The sequence below is a fragment of the Cladophialophora bantiana genome (assembly GCF_000835475.1).
Source record: "Cladophialophora bantiana CBS 173.52 unplaced genomic scaffold supercont1.16, whole genome shotgun sequence".
In the NCBI taxonomy this organism is placed as follows: domain Eukaryota; kingdom Fungi; phylum Ascomycota; class Eurotiomycetes; order Chaetothyriales; family Herpotrichiellaceae; genus Cladophialophora; species Cladophialophora bantiana.
Window position 1 is genome coordinate 194,621 of NW_015971590.1, and position 21,373 is coordinate 215,993.

The 21,373-nt window shown below is 53.4% G+C and overlaps 8 protein-coding genes across 8 annotated transcripts; 4 read left to right on the top strand and 4 right to left on the bottom strand.

The window, feature by feature from the left end:
* Positions 1–131: 131 nt before the first annotated feature.
* On the top strand, positions 132–2,213 carry Z519_09653 (uncharacterized protein; the record flags this gene model as incomplete). The annotated part of the gene is made up of 1 exon (XM_016767374.1): positions 132–2,213. One exon carries the CDS (start codon positions 132–134, stop codon positions 2,211–2,213), a length of 2,082 nt encoding a protein of 693 aa, XP_016616166.1.
* A 340-nt stretch (positions 2,214–2,553) lies between these two features.
* On the top strand, positions 2,554–4,371 carry Z519_09654 (uncharacterized protein; the record flags this gene model as incomplete). Its single annotated transcript, XM_016767375.1, has 1 exon — positions 2,554–4,371. One exon carries the CDS (start codon positions 2,554–2,556, stop codon positions 4,369–4,371), a length of 1,818 nt encoding a protein of 605 aa, XP_016616167.1.
* Positions 4,372–5,560: 1,189 nt separating this feature from the next.
* Positions 5,561–6,945, bottom strand: Z519_09655 (uncharacterized protein; the record flags this gene model as incomplete). Its single annotated transcript, XM_016767376.1, has 2 exons — positions 5,561–5,782; positions 5,857–6,945. 2 exons carry the CDS (start codon positions 6,943–6,945, stop codon positions 5,561–5,563), a joined length of 1,311 nt encoding a protein of 436 aa, XP_016616168.1.
* A 432-nt stretch (positions 6,946–7,377) lies between these two features.
* Positions 7,378–7,809, top strand: Z519_09656 (uncharacterized protein; the record flags this gene model as incomplete). The annotated part of the gene is made up of 2 exons (XM_016767377.1): positions 7,378–7,438; positions 7,496–7,809. The coding sequence occupies 2 exons, from the start codon at positions 7,378–7,380 to the stop codon at positions 7,807–7,809; spliced, it is 375 nt and encodes a 124-aa protein (XP_016616169.1).
* A 2,376-nt stretch (positions 7,810–10,185) lies between these two features.
* On the bottom strand, positions 10,186–12,668 carry Z519_09657 (uncharacterized protein; the record flags this gene model as incomplete). The annotated part of the gene is made up of 2 exons (XM_016767378.1): positions 10,186–12,122; positions 12,176–12,668. The coding sequence occupies 2 exons, from the start codon at positions 12,666–12,668 to the stop codon at positions 10,186–10,188; spliced, it is 2,430 nt and encodes an 809-aa protein (XP_016616170.1).
* A 3,094-nt stretch (positions 12,669–15,762) lies between these two features.
* On the top strand, positions 15,763–16,890 carry Z519_09658 (uncharacterized protein; the record flags this gene model as incomplete). Its single annotated transcript, XM_016767379.1, has 1 exon — positions 15,763–16,890. One exon carries the CDS (start codon positions 15,763–15,765, stop codon positions 16,888–16,890), a length of 1,128 nt encoding a protein of 375 aa, XP_016616171.1.
* Positions 16,891–17,439: 549 nt separating this feature from the next.
* On the bottom strand, positions 17,440–19,205 carry Z519_09659 (uncharacterized protein; the record flags this gene model as incomplete). Its single annotated transcript, XM_016767380.1, has 2 exons — positions 17,440–18,936; positions 18,993–19,205. 2 exons carry the CDS (start codon positions 19,203–19,205, stop codon positions 17,440–17,442), a joined length of 1,710 nt encoding a protein of 569 aa, XP_016616172.1.
* Positions 19,206–19,806: 601 nt separating this feature from the next.
* On the bottom strand, positions 19,807–20,788 carry Z519_09660 (uncharacterized protein; the record flags this gene model as incomplete). Its single annotated transcript, XM_016767381.1, has 2 exons — positions 19,807–20,582; positions 20,635–20,788. 2 exons carry the CDS (start codon positions 20,786–20,788, stop codon positions 19,807–19,809), a joined length of 930 nt encoding a protein of 309 aa, XP_016616173.1.
* Positions 20,789–21,373: the final 585 nt, after the last annotated feature.

Genomic DNA, 21,373 nt, shown 5'->3' on the forward strand with positions numbered 1-21,373 from the left:
TTTTCTTCTTGTCAATCCCCAGTCCTCCAAAAGCTGTCGTGCAACCTGTTAACCTCCATCTCACTGTTCCCCTTCCAAGTGTAGGACTCCTGCACTCCTAATATCCCACGGCCTAGTTCACTCTTTCCCAAATGCCTCGCGAGGGCAAAAAAAGGGGGAGGAGGCAGCAGGAAAAGGAGGGCAAACGATCCGCAAAACGCCTCAAAATCGGCCACGCCCGTGATGAAGAGATCCCAAGTGAAGTTGTGGTGGAGGGCGACGCTGGAGATGACTTCATCGGCTTCGACGTTCAGAGACCGCCTGGGATTCAGGAGCCAACAGAAGAACCACAGTTTCATGGGCTCTTAACTCCCGATGAACAAGAATACTACGCAAACGTCAACGCCAAAATCGTCGCAAATGATTTCGATTCCCCCGAAGACCGTGCAATCTTCATCGAGGCAGTGCACCGCGAAACTGAAGGCAAGGAAATGAAGGTTGCATCTAGCCAATCTTGCTCTCGATATCTAGAGAAGATCATCATGTTGTCCACTCCTGAACAGATGCGGCATCTTTTCAGCAAGTTCCTCGGAAATCTCACCTACCTTGTGCGACATCGGTTTGGAAGTCATTGCTGTGAGACACTGTTTCTACAAGCAGCGAAACACGTGGAAAGGGGGCCTCGGACAGAGGACACGGCCGGTACTGGATTGCCATCCCTGGAGCCTCTCTTCCTACATGCCGCAGAAGAGCTTGAGCCAAACATGGGTTTTCTCCTCACTGACAGATTCGCTTCCCACACCATCCGCGTCTTGTTCCTCATCCTGTCGGGCCTGCCGTTAGACGATGATTCGGTCCAGGCGATGGTCGCGAGCCGAAAGAAGGAAAAGCTCAAATCGCCCATTGAGAAAGAGACCGAGACATCTGAGAGCAAACGGATTGTGCCAAAGACATTCCGCAACGCTCTGGACAAACTTATCAGTAGCGCTATTTCGGCCTTGGACACCACCTACTTGAGAGCCTTAGCTACACATCCGACCGGCAATCCTGTCTTACAGTTACTTCTGCGTGTCGAACTCTCGGCATCGGGCAAGAACAAGGCAGCAGAGGAGAACTCGGTCCTTCGAAAACTGCTCCCAGACCAAGAGCTGGAGGAAGATTCGGAAAGTGCTAAATTCATCACTGGGCTGATCTATGATCCAACTGGCTCACATTTGGTCGAGATTCTAGTCAAGCAACTTCCCGGCAAAGTATTCAAGAAGCTGTACAAGAATGTCTTGAAGCCACGACTCCGGAGCATGTCTAAAAATGATACAGCAAGCTATGTGGCAATGAGGGTTCTTGAACGATTTGGTAAAGACGACCTTTCGGAAGCGAAAAAGTTGATCTTAGTCGAGCTGCCGGACCTCATTTCTCGCCGAAGGACTGGCCTGATTAGAGTACTGGTCGAGCGATGTGCTTTGCGGGGCGTTGATCTGCAAGATATGTCGGATGTGATCGGGTCAGAATACAAGAGCGATGGAGGGGAGTTTCTTCCTAATCTTCTCGGCTTTAGGTCGACAGAGATGCAGGAGCACATTCAGGATAACGATGCGACCAAGGACGCAGAAACATCGACACCCAAGGCTGATGTACACGCCTCACTATTGGCCCAGACAATGCTTCAAACTCCAAAGACATGCACCCTCGTACAGGACAGCCTGTTGGCGCTGGACACCAAAATGCTGATGGCAATGGCACGAGATCCAGTTTCCTCGCGCGTCGTCCAATGTGCCCTGTCTCCGACAGAATCCAACATGCATTTTAGACGAGAATTTATCCCTCGTTTCTACGGACACATCGGCACTCTAGCGCAAGACCTTACTGGCTCTTATGTGGCAGACGCCCTATGGACAGCCACGGACGGGCTTCATTTCATGAAAGAGCGTCTAGCTGGAGAGCTCCTCACCAATGAAAGCCAACTTCGAGAGTCGCCCTTTGGCCGAAATGTTTGGAAGAACTGGGCAATGGATCTGTATCATCGACGGCCTGGGGAGTGGCGCGCTCTCGCAAAGGGGCTGGGGCAGAGTCACACACCCGCTGTGCCTCTGACGGAAGCTTCAGGGTCTGGGAGGAAGAAGACGCCAATTGAACTTGCAAGAGAGAGGCATTCCCGGAAGTCGAATTCGCACAGCATGAAGGGCAGTCATGTTTCGGCGACATCCGCGAACGCTGTTATTCGAACAAATGCCTAGACATGAGGGACAAGGCAAAACGGATAGGAACAGAGGGCACGGAGTACTTGCAAGACGCCGAAATGCTTCTTAAGTTACCCCTGTCCTCAGCCTTGTCTCCACCGAGTTGCGTCATCCGGAGAAGCACGCCACCAGCGTTGTCAAGCAGAATTTTACTCAGGTGGCCCAATTCCAACTTCTGCGCTGGCTTTGCCTTGACGATCAGTTCTTCAAATATATCCAGGGTAGATTGCTTGATTCGTTAGATGTTTGCGGTTCTTTTATTTGCTCCTCTGGACCTTGAGCAATCGTGTGTGTGGGCTTTCTTTTCGGCGTATGGATTGATATCAGTTTGGTGAGCATGTCTGACCATCCGTTCGAAGGCGGCGTCAACGACTTGACATCAAGCAATGCATTATACAGTAACCGTCTTTCAGAGGTGTCCAATGGTATAAAAGATGGCAGTGTCGACGATACTTTCATGTCTGGAGCTGATGGGTTGCAAAACCTCCTCGCTTCAGTTCTCGGTCGGCTCATCCCCTTTATTCGACAAGCCGAATCGGAGCGCAAAGCACATCAACTTCGTCAACCCGTATCTACCTCTTCCCTCCTTGAGCCACATTCTCCTTCAGAGTTGCTCTCCATCCTGACGTCAAACGGGACTCTGTCCCTGCCAGGTCAGGGCACTGGCCAATATGGCCTCATCAATTCGCTATCTTCAATATTGAAGTACAGCGTCAACACCTCCGCCCCTGGTTTTCTTGACAAGCTATACTCCGCCCCTTTACCTCCCGGAATAGCGGCGGATTTGATTCTCAGCGTCCTCAACACAAATGTACATGTTTACCAAGTTTCCCCTGTACTCTCACTCATCGAGACCCATGTCACGAAAGCTCTTGCGGCGACGTTCGGCTTCTTGGGTCTGAGAGCCGGAGGAATCAATGTTCAAGGCGGGAGCGCGAGCAATATGACCAGCATCGTTATCGCACGGAACACACTGTTCCCAGATACGAAACAGTCAGGGAATCATGCTAGAGGTAGACAGTTGGTGATGTTCACTTCGGAGCATGGGCATTACAGTATTGAGAAGGCTGCGCAACAATGTGGCTTTGGGGCGGAAAGTGTCATTCCCGTCCCTGTTCATCCATGGTCTGGAGAGATGGATCCCGAGGCGTTGGAGTCTCTGATTGTGAGAGCAAAGAGCCAGGGTAAAACGCCATTCTATGTCAATGCCACTGCCGGAACGACGGTGCTGGGATCGTTCGATCCATTTCCTGCTATTGCACAGATTGCCGGAAAACATGGGTTATGGATGCATATCGACGGTGCTTGGGGCGGAAGCTTTGTCTTTTCTGACAATCTCCGCCAAACAAGACTCAAAGGGTGTGAGCTTGCAGACAGCATTGCCATCAATCCGCACAAGATGCTGGGTGTCCCATTGACATGCAGCTTTCTCTTGCTCAAGGATCTCAAAAATGCTCATACGGCGAATACTCTCCGAGCGGGATACCTGTTCCACGACGGCAATGAAGACGAGCTGCAGGCTGAACAGCAGGAATTGAACGGCCATGACCAACTCGAATCGTCCGACGAAGATTGGGCCCCTCCGGACGATCTCGCCGATCTCACACTCCAGTGTGGACGCCGCGGAGACAGTCTGAAACTCTTTCTCTCCTGGCAATACTACGGAACACTCGGGTACAGGTCCAAGGTCGAAACTGCGTATTCGACCGCTTGTTACCTGGCAGACCTCGTGGACCAGAGTCCAGACCTGCTGCTGGTGAGCACGAACCCTCCGCCATGTTTGCAGGTGTGCTTCTACTTCGCCCCTGGCGGCAAAATGCTCTTCGATAGTCCTACCTTCGGCAATGACGATGCCCAGGTTTACTGCAGCAACGGGGAAGGCAAAGACATAAACATCGTAGTGGACAGACGAAGCAAGGCCGACGAAACCATCGTCGGCAAGCGCAATTCGGCCGTCACAAGCCGGATAGCGCGGTCGCTGGTCTCTCGGGGCTTCATGGTCGACTATGCCCCTGCGCTGGGCCATGAAGTTGAAAAGGGCTCCTTCTTCCGCGCGGTGGTGAATATCTCAACCACCCGGGAGACGGTGCGCCGGTTGGTAGAAGAAGTGCGATCTTGCGGCCGCGAGGAAATATCTAGAGCCTCGTCGTCTTGATAGATGTTTTGGCCTGCGTTGCCGAAGAAAGATATACATATATATATATATTCCGCAGAGGTTTTCTTTGTGTAGAATCGAGCCCTCGCCATCCCCTCCTTTCTTCATGCCTCTCTGTCTAGGTGATCTTGACGCCTTGAACAGCGCATGGGCTCTGCTAGAGCGGAGACACAACTGAAACAACCTAAGAAGGAAATAAGGAGTAGGAGAAGGAGAAGTGGACATTAGGTGGTAGGGATGCTGGCTATAAACTAGAGAGAGAGAGAGACGCTACGAAAAGGTAAGAGATATATATCTATATATATCTATATACTTAGCTAGAGCGGTGTATCCATGTCCCAAGGAAGATAAACAACCCATACGAAATTCGGGTCTGCCACCCCAGGGGGGAGGAAAGCCGGGGCGGGGATAAACAACATCCTAATAATACTTACCCCCTTCCCGTAGATGTTTACATCTAACCTAGCGGGCTGCGCAGAGCGCTTTGACCGAGTTGAGGCTTAGGCTAAACATAGGTCGATACAGACACACGAAGAGCAGTATTTTGTTTGCGTTTGCACGACTTTCATGCGGGAAGGGCAGCTAGGTAAAGACAGAGGAACCGCAGATAGGGAGGAAAAGGTGGTGTCCTCATTAGAAGGCGGCAGGAGAAGCTATCTGTGCATGTACAGGGAGGGATCTGCTGTGCACCGACTGTGCAAGGCCGCGCGAAGCTGGGAAGCCAGCCGTGCGTGCCTCGTGGCAGGGAAGCAAGCAGAGAGCAGCGAAGGGAGCGAAGCCGAAGACATCTCCACAAGACATAGAGCCTTCGGCATCATCACACGACAGTGCCCGCACGTCTTTCAACAGCCCCAATTGTGGTCTCCCGGTCCAAACAATTCCAAGCACCTCCGATTCCAGTATGGGCGAGGGAAGGGTTGCGCCGAAGACATCTTGTGTTTATCCGGTCGTGTCTGCTTTGAAGCAGACATGGGCCCTTCAAAACATCAGACGCCGGCTGGATTCGGTACCACTCACTGCTTCGAGGAATTCAGCCAAAACAGCCTCGCTGCTGCTAATCAAGCCTTGGAACGCCCTTGCTCGTGCCCGCAGAACCCTTCTTTCCCCAAACCCCAAAAATGACCAAATGGCATTGCTATCGTCGTCGTTGTTCTTCGTTTCCACATAGGCTTCTATCTTTTGTCCCAGGCTATGCACCTTCACTTCCAAATTCGGACGTCCAGTCGGCGTTCTTCTTCAAGTCATCTGCAGACACTGTCGGTCTGCTTGCCTTTATCGCGCGGATAAAGTCCTTCACAGTTAACGGCGGTTCGAGAAGTTGTTCCGAGTCAATGTCCACCCACGTCATTTCCTTTGCTCCAGGGTCACCCGGGGAGCAGGGAGTGAGTTTCTCAACGCCGTCGACCATGACCTGATTTCCGCCAACGGCAATTGTTAGCGGTTCGTTCTCGGAGCGGCAGGGCCTACGGAGGTGGTCGAACTTACCTTCTTGTAATGCGTGGCTGTCTGGATCTTCCTCACAGGCTGCATCAACGCATCTTGCACCGCAATGCTAATATCGCTCCCCGAATACCCTTCGCTCAAATCTGCCAGAGCCTTATAATCCGCCTGGGTCATCTCGCACTTCGTATCTCCGACAGCGAGCTCAAACATTCGCATTCTTGCTGGTTTGTCAGGTAAAGAGATGTGTACTCTTCGCTGGAAACGTCGGCGAATGGCAGCGTCTAGCTGCCAGGGGATATTTGTTGCGCCCAGGATCAAGACACCACGAGAATCTTTCCCCACTCCGTCCATTTGTACGAGAAGCTCGGTTTTGATACGTCTTGACGCTTCGGATTCGCCTTCCCCTCGAGGTCCACACAAGGCGTCGACCTCATCAATGAATATGATGGCCGGCTTGTTTTCTCTTGCCATATTGAAAAGTTGTTTGACCAGTCGTTCTGACTCACCCATCCATTTACTCACCAGGTCGGACGAACTCACACTGAAAAACGTGCTGTTCGCCTCTGTCGCCACAGCCTTTGCGAGGTATGATTTCCCCGTCCCCGGAGGACCGTAGAGTAATATCCCCTTCCACGGTTGTCGTTTGCCTTGGAACAGGTGAGGAAATTTGATGGGTAAGATGACAGCCTCTTTCAATGCTTCTTTTGCGCCCTCTAGACCGGCGACGTCCTCCCATTTCACATTTGGTTTGTCCGTCAAGATCGCACCCATTAATTGCCCACGGAGTTTCTTGGAATCTGCATCTTCTTCGTCTTTGTCTCCTGCTTCGCCTTTGCCCGCACCGTTTACGGCTTTCCCATTAACTCCCATGGCAGCTGGCTTTTTGCGATTACTCGAATCGTTCGCCTGAATGTGGGCTTTCAGTTTCTCTGCTCGGTCCATATATTCTCCTGCCTTTGCCCGGATCATTTCCTTTGATTTGGGATTCTTTTCCCATTTTAGGGCAAGCATGAAGAGTTCGAGGGCGGCATAGTATTGTTGGTAGGCTTGTTCGTAGGAGCCGGCGGTGTCAAGCTCAATAGCTTTCTTTACCGTGTCGATGGCGCGGCCGAGAAAGTCGGTGTTTGACATGCTGAGTAGTGAAGCTTTGGAGCTAGACACCTAGAGAGGACAAGACGGAGGATAAGGGTGATTGTGGAGGTACCTCGACCGGATACAGTGGAAGTAAACAAGCGCCGAGATCTTCTCGATAACCGCCTTCAGGCCCCAACGGAGAGAAATGAAAAGGGTCTGCCCAGCAGGTCGAGCACAGCTATACCAGGGTCCAGAAATCCGCGGTCCGAAGTTGCCTGAGACTGGGAATTTTGGGAGATTGTAGTCTTCCAAGTAGCAAAGGTGAAGGGTGGGATGGAGACGGAAAGACTCGAGAGGCTGCACCGGCATTTGCCCCGCGAAACCGCCCTGCGCGCTAGAACGGTTTCCCACTCCTGCCCATTCCAGGCATGTACAAATCCGTTACAAATCTCCTAGTCACCATCAGATTCCCTTCGCTACCGGCCCGCCATGGAAGAGGACAGAAGCAAGTTGCAGGCCATATCAGAAGCTCTGCAGAAATTCCAAGATGGTCAGTAACAGATATTCTCGGGCTCGCTGTATTTCTTCTTCTCACATTCGGCCATAGACCTCCAGACCGCGGTAGAAGCACGTCAAAAGCTCGAAGCGCAGCAGCAAGAAAACCAGGCGGTCCAGAAGGAGTTCGCGTCGTTAGACGACGATGCCGGGATTTACAAACTCGTGGGCCCGGTACTGTTGAAGCAGGACAAGACAGAAGCTGTCAACGCGGTCGACGCCCGGCTCGATTTCATCACCAAAGAAATAACCAGGACTGAAGCCAGGATCAAGGAACTGCAGGAAGGGAGCGAAAAGAAGAGAGTTGAGCTGCTGCAGCTTCAACAGAAGATGCAAATGGCCGCGCAAGGGCAGGGTGCAGGATGAAGAAAACACCGAAGCCCTGCCATGGAGCACGCATTCGCCACTGGAACAGTCCTCTAACAAGAATATGACGGATTTGAGCTCGCATTCTATCTACTATCCTTTCATTACCACCCTTGCACAACCGATTTTCGGCATCACACACCTGCGGGCGTTCGAATTAACCTATGCTCTTCGTGAGATAGGCACCATGATCGCCGTATGATCATCTTTAATGGGGATTCTCGACATATTTGGAGCTGGTCCTGAGGCTGGCTTGAGATCTTTTGCTGTCGAAGTCTACTCAAGATCATACACACTAAAACATCCTTCAAAATTCCCTCCCCTGGTCTTTGCCTCTAACTGCCTCATCGGTAATCCCAGAAAAGGGGTCATCATGGGTACTTGGGGATGAAGTTGAGCATCAGGTTGAGCATCAACTCGAAAGGGCACGAGCAGACCTGCTGGAGATTTTTGACCGCTGTTGCGCTGGCGATTTTGCCAATGGCGTCCCAAAGCAGCACCTCCCAAGAGGATCTTGAAAACTTGGGTGCCGCCCTCGATAACAAGACTGCGTGTGGGCGGGGAGATCGGTCATTCACAGAAGCGCTCGTATGGGTGCTGCAGCAGCTTTTGCGCGAGTTGGACCGCTTCACAACCAAGCACCTCTTGCCTAGCATCAAGAAGGCGCCAAAGGTCAGGGCCATAGGCTAGGAATCTCTCTGCTTACCTTGCGGTAAAAATCCTCCGCTGTCCAGGCTCTCTGCCTCAGCACAAACACAGGGAAACTCCTTCACCGCCCATCGACGACAACTCTTCCTGACGAGCAGAGCTTATCGCAATACCAGAATCAAATCACGGCGGCTGCCCTCACTTGGACGGTGTCGGGACGGTGGACGTCTCCTGTATGTCGTCTGCAGGTTCATCTCCAGCGTGGAGCTATGCGCCTGCATTCCTGAGTCGATTCCTTCCTTTGCGTACTTGTGCCTCCGCTGCTTGTACGTTGCTTGCTTCGGCCACGGTCGTCATGAAAGACGAACCGTGGAACCCGAGTGTTACCAATCACTAGATGTACAATATATGCGGCAACAGTCCCTTTGGGGCAAGCCTGTTCAGTCGTTTCCAGCAGCCTCTTTCTCAAAAGTGCGTGCAAGTCTTCACTGTTACTTGATCTATTGCAGCTGAGCCTTGGTGGACCTAGCAGGCAGCACCATGTTGGGAGCTGTGCATCTCAAGTGACACGGGCGTCGCTGCCCAGAAACCCGTGTAGCCCTACCCCTTGCGCCTTGCAGGTTTGGGGAACGGCTGGATGAATGGTCGTTCGCGCACTTTTGGGTCTCACCAAGCCGGCCTGCAAAAGATATGTCCTAATTATCGATATAACTACGTTGACGGCCCTTATTTTCCGCTTAAGGCGCACTCACAATCTGTCCTAACCACGAACGCCTTTGTCTCCAGTCCTCATCGACATTGTAGCCTTCGCCGCCATGAAGGGTGACCACGCTGTTCAGACCCCGAAATACATGCATCAATACTTGACCAGACAAGTCTTCCTCCGAGCCAGGACGACATGTCGCACGTGCACACACACGCAGACGTAGAGGAGAGGAGCTGAGGTAGATAAGTCTCCATATCGCCGTGTAGCGCCGGGTAATGCCTTGGTTCAAGAACATCGTCTCGCCGATCCTGCCATCGTCAGGCTGAGCTGGCCTTCTGGCCAATGGACACGGTCCTCTATAGGCAAAAGAGAAGGGGGTTGTCGTCGGCTCAGAGGAGGACTTGTTCCCTTTCTGATTCCCCCTCTTGCTTTCCGCCCTTGGGCCACCCCTGGGGGATTTTCAGCCTCGTCTTGTTCCAGGCTGCAAGGCTGCCTCTACCCGCCCCGTACATCTCATTTCCCTTGCTGCCACCTTACCCGAGAAATCTTCGAGGAAAGCCTTGGTGGATCTGGGACATTTATGCTTCTTTCTATCTGTCTGTCTGTCCGTTTGGCTCCCCGTCTTTGATCGATTGATTGAGGCGCCTATGTCGACCGTTCTCGGAAAATAGACGTGCGCTGGGGGTGGCCTGGCCTGGCCTGGGTTGGCAGGGAAGTCTACGCAATTTCACAACAGACAAGAGATACACCTTTCTTGAGTTGGATTAGTCAAAACCCCTGATTTCTCTTCCTTTAGTTTATTGCAAGTAGGATCAAACGTTAAAAGCAACTGAGCAAGTAAACCTCATCGCAGTAGTCTAATTCGCTCCGTGCAGCGCCATCAGCCTGGTTCAATCATTCGCCTTTTCGCCCATGATCTCGTCGTGGCCTCGTCGGCCTCCATGTCTATGTCCATGTCGGACTCGTTGGCCTTTCGTTTATCCACCACCTGGGGTTTGGGTCGCATTACCACCTTTGTCGTCTTAAAAGGGCCACACCCACTTCCTGATCTCCTCGGGGTCGATGCCCTCGTTGAAGGCCGCGGTGCGGTACTTGATCTGGGAGCTGACCAGCTTCTCCCGGGCGCTGGCGCCCTTGTTGCCGAGCTCGGGCATCCTGTCCAGCGCCTCGATCGCCAGGCTGAAGCGGTCGGTGCGGTTGCGGATGGCGAGCTCGAGCGGCGTGTCGATGTTGCCCTTCTCGTTGTAGCCGCGCACGTGCAGGTTGGCCTGGCTCGGTCGCTGGGCCGTCAGGCGGTGGATCAACCAGGGGTAGGAGTGGAAGTTGAAGATGACGGGTCGGTTGGGAGTGAAGATGGCCTCGAATTCGCGCTGCGACATGCCGTGCGGGTGGTCGCGGTCCGGGATCAGTTTGAAAAGGTCCACCACGTTGACGAAGCGGATCTTCAGCTCGGGAATGTATTCGCGCAGCAAGGCTGTCGCGGCCAGCGCTTCCATGGTCGGCACGTCGCCACAGGATGCCATGACGACGTCAGGCTCTTGGCCTTGATCATTGGACGCCCAGTCCCAGATGCCAGCGCCCTTTGTGCAGTGCTCAATGGCAGCCTCCATGTCCAGGTATTGCAAGTGGTTCTGCTTGTCGGCGACAATGACATTGACGTAGTTGCTGCTTCGGAAGCAGTGGTCCATGACCGACAGCAGACAGTTTCCGTCCGGTGGCAAGTAGATACGCACGACCTCGGGGGATTTGTTGCACACAACGTCCAAGAAGCCCGGGTCTTGATGGGTGAAGCCGTTGTGATCTTGACGCCAGACTGTTGCCGTCAACAAGATGTTGAGAGACGCAATCTTGGCACGCCATTCGACTTCGAGGCACTTCTCGATCCACTTGCAGTGCTGGTTGACCATTGAATCGATGATATGGATGAAAGGCTCGTAACTGTTGAGCATGCCGTGGCGTCCAGACAGCAGGTAGCCTTCCAGCCAACCTTCAACGGTATGCTCGCTGAGGATTTCCATGACGCGGCCATCGAAGGCCAGGTTGCCGCCGTCCTCGTCTTCTTCGAAATATTCACCCATCCACACTTTCTTGCCGGCCTGGTAGACTCCGGCAAGTTTGTTCGATTCGGTCTCGTCAGGACCGAAAAGACGGAAGTTGTGCGGATTCTTCGCGACGATGTCTCGCAAGAAAATCGCCATGTTCGACATGCTTGGCGCCTCCGTGATGCCTCCTTTCTCGACTGCCAGCTTGTAGTCACGGAAGTCGGGCATGAGCAAGGGCTTCTTCAAGAGTCCACCGTTGGCAACAGGGTTGGCGCTCATCCGCCTTGTGCCCTCTGGAACCAGCTTCTTCAAAGCGGGGATCAGTTTGCCGTCTTCGCCAAAATACTTCTCGGGGGTATAGCTCTTCATCCACTGTTCAAGGAGTTTCAGGTGTTCCGCGCTCGAGGCAACATCTGGGAGGGGAATCTGATGGGCTCGCCAGAACCCTTCGAGGTAGTGACCGTCCACCGTTCGCGGTCCTGTCCAACCCTTGGGGCTTCGAAGGACGATCATGGGCCACAGGGGTCGGAACGCCTTTCCTGATTCGCGTGCTTTCTTCTGATGAGCTCGAATCTCCAAGACGCATTTCTCCAAGGTAGCAGACATTGCTTGGTGCATGCTCAGGGGATCACTTCCTTCTACGAAGTACGGGGTCCACCCGTAACCGATGAACAGCGCTTCCAGCTCTCTGTGGCTGATACGGGCGAGAACGGTGGGATTGTTGATCTTGTAGCCATTGAGATGAAGAACGGGGAGGACGGCGCCGTCGGTGATGGGGTTGAGGAATTTGGTGCTGTGCCAGCTGGTAGCCAAAGGACCAGTCTCGGACTCACCATCGCCGACCATGGTCAAGGCGATCAAATCGGGATGGTCGAAAACGGTTCCGAAGGCATGTGAAATGCTGTAGCCGAGCTCCCCTGGCCAGAAAGTCAGGTTGCGCCAGCAGTGCCATGGTGGTTCAGTTACTCACCTCCTTCGTGCAAACTACCCGGTGTCTCGGGGGTCGCATGGCTGCCGATGCCCCCAGGGAAGGAGAATTGCTTGAAGAATTTTTGCATGCCTTCTTCGTCTTCGGATTTGTCCGGGTAAACTTCGCTATAGACACCCTCAAGATAGGCCTGAGAAATCACGGCGGGGGCTCCATGGCCCGGGCCCGAGATGAAGATGACATCGAGGTCATACTTTTTGATCAAGCGGTTCATGTTGACATAGGTGAAGACTTGGCCGGCGTCAGAACCCCAGTGTCCGAGGAGTCTGGCTTTCAGATGTTCGACCTTGAGCGGCTCCTTGAGGAGGGCATTTTTTCTGAGATAAAGCATGCCGAGGCAGAGATAGAGACTGGCTCGCATGTAATCATCCTGGAGCTTCAGCTCCTCGCTGCTGAGGGGCTCGCCCTTGACAGTAGAGCGGGCCTTGCCAAAGGGCGAGATGCTCTCGGCGGAGACATCTTGCGTGGACGCCATGGCGGAAGAGAAGGAGAAGGAGAAGGAGAAGGAGAAGGAGAAGGAGAAGGAGAAGGAGAGGCAGGCGGCAATTGATTCAAAGTAGGAAATCTATAGAAGAGGGGGAGAGGAAGGGGTTGGTGGAAAGTGAGCTTGTGGTGAGAAAAGACTGAGGTTGAAGTGACGCCAGAGGGAAGTGAGGACAGGGTTATATACGACGAACGAGTCAATTGATGATGATCCCAATTACTGCCTACTTGGTATTGAAACCCAATGCATCATGACAACAAGGAACGAGGAACCCGCTCGTAACGGACGGCGGCAGGCACCGTGTCCTCATCCATTGCTAATCTAGTCGGCGGCGGTCGAGAAGCATCACGATGGGGATGAGCGACATCTTTTTACCATGCACCCTCCTCCATGCTCCATTCTCGGCTACAGGCTACAGTTATGCAGCATATCGGTTGCATTCAATGCGAGCAGCTCAACCCCTGCACGTGGCCGAACCAGGTTACAAGTGAGCTGGGCGTCATGAGTGATCCGAAGCATATGCAGCAGATGCTGGGGAGCCTGCATCGTGAGCAAAGCTGACTGTTTTTCCCGAGAGCTCCTTGGGCTGAAGAGGGGTTCGAGCGCGGCGACGACGGCGGCGATGCATGAAGCTGGGGACAGCTTCTCGCCAGTCCAGCCAATGGACGACGTGATGGAGCCAACAGCTGGCCAGCTCTGCAGCCCTTTTGCAGGGTTGGAACAAGGGCACCATGCCGCTGACATGATGTGATGGTAATTGGATTGGCCAAGAGAAATAATTCAACATCAGGAGATGCACAACGACGCCCAGCATCGACATGTGAGGATTTTGTTCGATGCGGCAGGTGTCAACCCCTCAGAAGGTTTGTCGGGTGGTGTGAGGAAGCGATCATCACAGGCCGCATCAGGTATAGCGGTATTGAAGTCTGGCTACGGGATCCCTGAATACGGCTGCGAAACGCGTTGCTCTCGGCTGTCCGGACTCTAGGGTTCGCGCCTCCCTGACCACCGATTGACTTTCATCAGCCTATTTCTCATGGAGGAGAAGAGAATCGACAACCCGGCGATATCCACGAGAGAACGAAGGAAGGCCATGAGTACGAAGAGCTCGATATCGGACTTGTTTCCCTAGGTTTGCTGCACCAGAGGAGAAAAGAGAAAGAAAATACCGCAGCTCGCGTAGGGTCGAAGTGAGCAGATACCCCTGCCACTCTATCTATCTCAATCCCAAGGTCTCGACTCGCAAGGCTGGACGGATCCAATTCGTGCTCCAATCTGGCACGCTTTGTCTCGCTCTGTTATCTCTTCAGTTCCGTCCCGGAAGCCCACCGTCATGACCAGCTCATCCAGTCCGAAGACTGTACTCCGCAACAGACAAGCCTCGCATCCTTCTACTGGATACTCGTTGATGAACTCATCCAAGGTGGTTCCAAGTGTTGGATCTGCTTGTCCCAGATCTACCCAATCTCGAGGCCCAGGACAGGCTAACCATCTTATGCAAGGTTGCCGGGACCTGCGTCGATCGAGTCTTTAACGAAAGTATCCGTGTCCTGATCCGACACGATGAAGAGCTGCTTTGCATGTGGCGGATAGAGCCGTTTGATCTCATCTGATCCATCCTGGTGCCGTACGGGGGATCGAGTCAGGGGTGGCTTTACCGAGGAGATCTGGCACGGACATGCCTTGAGGAGGGGGTCCCATCTGAAGTGGAAACGACAAATCGTTGTGGTGCAAGGGCCGATGGAAATGACCGCCTTTCTATTGGCCAGGTTGAGACGCTTGGTCTCGTACGTGATGGTTGATCTTGGCCTACACCCAGCAGGGGAGCATGTGAGTACATTCCTTTGGAGATGTTTCTTGCAACCGGAAAATCAACCGCAGAAAGGGGGTTTGCCGTCTGTGTCTTGGCCAAGAGACTGCGAGTGCAAACCGCTGACCAATGTCTAACTTGGTTGCCATGTCTTGAGTGATTGGGCCGCCCTGGGCCTGTGTCTACAAGTGCGTTTCTTCCACAACTCGGGGATGGAAGGGCCGGTTGATTGTCCCATGATCAGTGATTGTGAAGGTCCCAGTGGATGTGGCGCTTTTAAAATGCTTGGGCCGGTTCTCTTTCTCATTTGTCTCCCTTTTGGGTGGGTTGTTGGTGTTCTGAGCTCCAGATCTGGTCACTTCTCTGACGAAGAGTTTGGCCTCAAGGGCCTAGAAGGCTTTGGTCTCACTGCTGGATCTCTCCGTTGGCAGTTGATGAAGGCCTCCATGACTATGAGAATTGTGAGTTCCTCTTGAGCAAGCAATGTGATGCATTCAGTGCCGCCGGAATGTCTGATGAACCATTGACCGGGCGTTTGTCGTCCGGCACCTATTCTGCCATCTCTTCCGCCACCTCTTCCCGCCAAATGCGAGCTCGATCACTGCAGCCAATGCTTACTCAGACCTGAAATCGGAAACGGTTCGCTTGTCTCTAACGAAGCGCGTGAGAGGCTCTTATCCAGATTTGCTCAGCCTTGGATGAAGACGGTGAGGCCATGATGATGTGGGTTGATCGACAGACGTCCCTGGTCATTCGGGCGACGAGCTGTCTCTCGTGACTTCTCGAGTGTGCGGAAGAGGAAGGGGAGACGATATTCAGTGCTGAGGCCGCACGTTGAGCATCAGCTTCTGCTTTGGCCACAGACGGCCTTGGAATGGACGAGTTGGTTGAAGGTGCATATCTCTCTTGCCTGATCAGGAACTGGGTGTTGGGATATGCGACTGCGGCTGCGGGGTGATTTGGCTGGTTTGGCTGATTTGCCCGGCGGAGTTGCGCACCCACCGCGTCGCTATCAATCAACCACTCGGTTCACTCACTCAGTCAACCCCTCGACTGCGACTCTCTCTCCCTCTCTTGCCTTTCTCGTCTTATCACAAAACACCTCGTAGAAACCCTGACAGGTGCCTTGCCGCGTCCACTGTGTCTTACTCGTGACTGTAGGTATATAACATCCATCTTGACCCTCTCTTACCAAGGTAACTCGTTCCATCTATCTTGTCCTCGTGCTCCAAATCCCGCATCTTGCCTTGTCTAACCAACCTCACCGCCGTCATCATGTCCACAACCACCACCACCACCCTCACCCAAGTCCTTTCTACTGCTCCTTCTTCCGAGCCCCAATACTATGGAAAGCTCCGCTACATCCCACAGGGCCAGACACCCACCCCGTCTCCCCACAACTTCCATCTCCCTGCCATGGCCGAGTTCGGGGACGTCCGACTCCAACCTCTCATAGACATGCGCCCCGTCCCAACCATCTCCGAACTGCCCAATGCAAAGGAAGGCACTGCCCAGCTCGACACCCACGGCTTCGCAGCCATCCGTCACCCGACAACCATGAATGCCGCCCCTTACACCCGCGCGAGCTGGAACGACCCCAAACTGCTCAAGGAGCTCTACGTCCCTGAGACGGAAGAAATGGTCAAACAAGTCACGGGCGCAAAGACCGTCATCACTGAAGCACTTCTGCTTCGCAGCGCCATATGGTCCGAGGCCGACGCCCTCGCGACACATGCTGGCCACGGGGACCAGAAAGAAGCGGAGCATCCGCAAGAGAAGTCACCAGAGGAGAAGGAACTCGAACTTGGCTTCCCACAGTTCATCGGTTTCTCTCCACGACACGGCGGCGCCAGTCCCGCCCCGAAAGTCCATCTTGACTACGCGCCCAACGGTGCACGGACGCATTTGAGAAAATATCATCCCACAATGACTGCCACTGCCCAGCCTATCATCGAGGCCGAGGAGAAACTGTTAGCCCAGGGTAAGTCGCTGAGAGAAGAGTACGCGTCCTCGGGCCTGGGACCCCGCTGGGCGCTGTACTCCATCTGGCGACCCTTGAAACGCGTGCGCCGCGACCCTCTCGCGCTGGGCGACGCACGCACGTTCCTGCAGAGCGACTACGTCCCCGTCGTGGTGAAGACGCCCAACCTCGGCATCTCCCCGGACTCGAAAGAAACGCACGACACCGAATCATACCTTGCCCGATGGTCCCCGGGCCAGAAATGGTACTTTATCAGCCACCAAGAGCCCGAGGAGGTGTTGGTGATTGGCCTCTTCGACAGCGATCGGGACAAGGAGACTGTCGCCGCGGGTGGCACCTTGCACTCCAGCGTCGACCTGCCGGGCACCGAGGACGAGGAGCCCAGGGAGAGTCTGGAGTTGAGATGCCTAGCTATCTGGTAAAGCCAAGCGACGTGTTAAGAGGGGAGTGCAGGTTGACATATATAAATATGCTTATATAGACTGGAAATATTTGGAGCAATGCAATGCGAATACCAAAGTTATGTGGATGTCAGATGAAGAGTGGCAGAGAGCACCTGTGGCATAGTAGAATATTCACATATATACACCCGCGCATATGTCTGAAATCTGTTTTTTTTTGTTCCCACATACATGGTTCATGTCCATGATGGAACGATGGACGGAGTAGACTTTGAAGGATCTGATGTATTCGGTCCGGTTTTTGGGTATACGGAGCATCTGCATAGTTATCTGCCTTGGTGGGTAGTTTATACAGCCGTATCCCTATCCCAGGCAGGTACCTAAGGTAGGTAGGCAGTCTGTCTATGCTGCGCTGTTTCGCGCCGCCTCTTCTATGGGTCTGTATCCTGCCGGCAACGCATCCCAACGCAACGCAGTCGTGCGTCCAAAACGGTAACTACCGCCACGACGTCCACGCCGCGACACTGGTTCCAAAAGGTCACACGAATTGCTCACTCGCCCTGCCGGCTCCTACTGCTTGAGAGCCAAGCCGATGGAATTGAGGTAATGGCACCTCTTCCTGACCGCCGTGCTAACCTCCACCATGTCCGTTGTCTGGGCCGTGTCGAAGAGCATTCTCATCCAGTTACCATCACCGGCACCACTACCGCTATCACCAATGTCACCATCACTGTCGCTGGCGGAGGCACTGTCCTCCTCATCAGGGACCACGAACTCTTGCCATACCGGGGCGTCTTGCATCCTCAAAGGGTTCGGATCGAGTGTCCGAATGAAGCTGATCCAGTAACTCTGCATCAGCGGCACGATCCAAGCATTCGGTCCTCCTTGTCGGTAACTCGGCGGGGCTGCGCCGTTCGTGTTTTCGGGCCCCCAGATCGCAGAGAGTTCGACCGTGTGCGGGACGCCCAGCCCCTGACGGACCTGAGCAGCGTCGTGCACATTGTACCAATAGTTCCAATTTCCTTGGACGCCGTAGCGGGAGTAAGCTGACGAGATAAACAGGTTCGGGCACATATACCTCATGTCCCCGTACACGTTGGAGACTTGTCTCCACCATGAGCCAGAGTTGGGGAATTGTGGGCCTTTGTTCGGATAGAGTTGATTGATTTGTCGAAGCTGTTCGAAAGTCAAGTTGGGGAATTGATCGTGGAGGAATGTGTTGGATTGAGCGAGGCTGGATGTACTTCGAGGGGTGAAAACCGTTCCTCCGTTAGTGTCGTCGCCGAACAAGACAGGGATGCGGATAAAGTCGCCATTGTCAAAGGCGACGTAGGTGTAGTTTTGAATCAGCTCATTGTCGAGGACTGGGTTCCACATGTAAAGTGGTGGGTGTTGAGCACCTGAATAGGGTAGGTTGTTGTTCTGCGCCTGGACTTCTGCTGTACTCTTGGACCGCAGGCACGACAGCGTATCATCCTTCATGGTTGAATCTTGACTTGTGGTGCGAGGCGCACAGCCTAGACGTTTCACAAAGTTGTCATATTGATATTGACTTTCCTGGATGGTCAGGATGGGCGCGAAGCTCACCGATTCGGCAGCAGCAGCGACAAATAATCCGTCGTCTCGACCACCGTACGCGGTTAAATGGTAGGCGATGGATGCGGCGCCCGCGGAATCTCCACCGAGAACAACATGCTTTGGATCTCCGCCGAACTGAGAAATGTACTTCTGCACCCATTCAAGTGCTTTGCGTTGGTCCTTTAGCCCGTTGTTTACGCTGGCGGATGCAGAGTCTTCGATCTCGCGGCTGGCGAGGAACCCGTATGGGCCAACCCGGTAATTAAAGGTCACGACGACGAGCCCGTGGCCAGACGCGGTGATCAAGCTGCTGCCGTTATAATTTGCATTTGAGTTGAAGTTGAAGCCACCGCCTTGGATGAAGAAATAGACTGGCAGTTTTGATGTGTCGGTTACGTGGCTCGGAGCATAGACGTCGAGGAAGAGACAGTCTTCGGAGAATCTTGGGTCGTGAGCGTTGCTGCCCGTTCCAATACAGATGGCGCCGTGCTGGAGGCTGGTTAGTCATGGCTAAGTACCGAATGGTTGGGCAGAAAGGAAGTCACCTTGTCAGCTACTTGGATGCTGCCGACGCCAGGAGGATCTTGGGGAGCAGCAAACCTCAAACTTCGCGTCGGCGGCGCAGCATATCGCATCCCGAGCCATTGAGTGACCCCGTTCGGGAGAGCTGTGCCTTTGTAAGACGCGTATTCGAGGTGGACTAATGGATTGACGGCTAACACTGTCGACAGACAGCAAAGCAAAAAAACTGGGAGCATTGGCGGCTGTGAGTGAAGAGCTCAAAAGGTTGAGAGAGCTCGTCTGTGAGAGGGTGTCTTGGTTGAATGAAATATATTTTCATAGAACGGGACCTTCCCAGCACTGGCGAGCGTTTACTTTGGTCGACTTCTCGTTCACAACTCAAACAAAACTTTCACAACTGGTGGAATCCCTTTCACACTCAGCCAAGTCTTCAATATTGGTAATTTCAGGCGGCGAGATATTTTGGGGCACGAGGGTGCGAGGCGCGCCGCATGAAAGGAGAGTACACCATGGTTTTTGCGCCGCCTTCGGGTACGGCAGCAAAGATGTTTGATGGAAGATAAAGCTCAGGGATATTGACTGCGGTGTGAGGATGTCCTCCATGCGCTGCAACGGAAAAGCGATGTTTTGGTACACGCGGCCATTCCCGGTTTTGTCCAAGTTGTGCGTCATCACGGGCCTTAATAGCGCGGCAAAAGCAAGCTAACATTCGAGTGCAGCGGGATATATCCGGTGACCCTTGAAAAGTTGTAGAGGAGCTCATTGATATCTCCGACAGAAAGGCCTTGTTTGGTCGATCACATTGTCGGTTTGAAGAGGCTGGAAGCTGTGTTGATATCACTGTGAGACAGCATCGGCAATTCCTGCCTTCACATTCTCCCAATTGATCCCTCCAATGCTGTCGCCTTTCAGCCTGCTGAGGGCGGGAAAGTCGCTTGTTGATCTCCCGGTAATGATTCTCCTTACCATGAGCGAGTCCTTCGCGCCGGGCAGCTTGGATGCTGCACCATCAAGTATGCACCGCTCGAACCATGCCTCCTCCTCCACAGTCAATGGCATCCCGACAAGAAGGGTAGCTCGCTCTGAACGAGAATGGGTAGGGTTGTCCTGATGTACGGAAACAACAAGTTTCTCAAACAGCACTCTGTGTTTCGTTCCGCTTTGTTTTTTTGCAAAATAATATGCTTCCACCAGGCTGTTGGTCATGACCAACTCAAAATATGCTTCAAGAGCTGCCGGATCTTCCAGTGGTGGAGACATAGCAACGTAGTACGCTGTCGCCAACGAAGGATCGCACTTTGGATGTCGCAACAAGGCAAGGAGGATCTCATCGGTGAAGGTGGGTGTCAACGATGGGTCTGTCAGGTGTTCGAGGGCGCGAGAGAACTGACCGTGATCGAGTTCCCACAAGCCAGCCACGAGAAGTTGCCATCTCCGGGGGAGGTATGTTCTCCGGGCGAAGTTTGAGTCAGAGTTTGGCAATTGGCGACAGTCTCTGAGCAAGTAGTAGAGAAGTGCGAGTTTCTGCTCATCGGGAGCCGTGGACTGGACGATCTTGGACCACAAATTGCGCAGATCGTGGTTTGACCGTGGTGGATAGTTATTCCTTGCAGCTGCCATTCGGTTAGTAACCCTGACTCATGTTGATATAAAGCTAGGTCTCACGTCGTGTAAGCCCAATCGTCCTCCAAATGCGATCAAAGAACAGCTGGTCGCCGAACTCCTTGCGGTGTCTGATGATAGCCTCTACCGTTCTGTTGTCATAGGCATAGTCGGTCTTTGGCTGAAAGACTGCGTCAAAATCATGCCAGTTCAGCATGTTGATTGAATGCTTTACTGAGGAAGTGAGTGATTGGTATCTCACTGGCACATCGATATCCGAGTTTGGCTGGCTTGACCAGCTGCGTTTTCCTTCGCGTGGATCGTGTAAGGTCGGCACGCAGGCACATCTCTCCGCACCATCACGTGATATCACCAGAATTCCGTGTGTATTAGATAAGCGTCTTGGCGTCATCCTCCGACTCCACATCCGGTTTTCAGTTCATCTTGGGGTGCAGGCAATTACCGAATCCTTCTTTAACCCTATCTTGCACTATATCCGCGGCTGTCCTCCTCACCCTCCGGTTGCTACTCCGTACTATTCACCAGGTCTCGAACGCAGATCGCAGATGCCCAGACCTTAGAGTCTCTTGGGATGATTGGAGGCGAATCATATTACGACAATTGTTCCACAGCAAGCCCGCATCCGGTGGATGGGAGACGAGAGACGAACCCCGCGTTATTGCATAATGTCAGTCAAGCAAGTCGACCTGAACGCTAACCTAGACTGAAATGAGGCCTGACCCGAGGTGAGATCCTGTTCCCTTACCCCGTCGTTTCTTTCCACGGACGGAGTATATAAGGA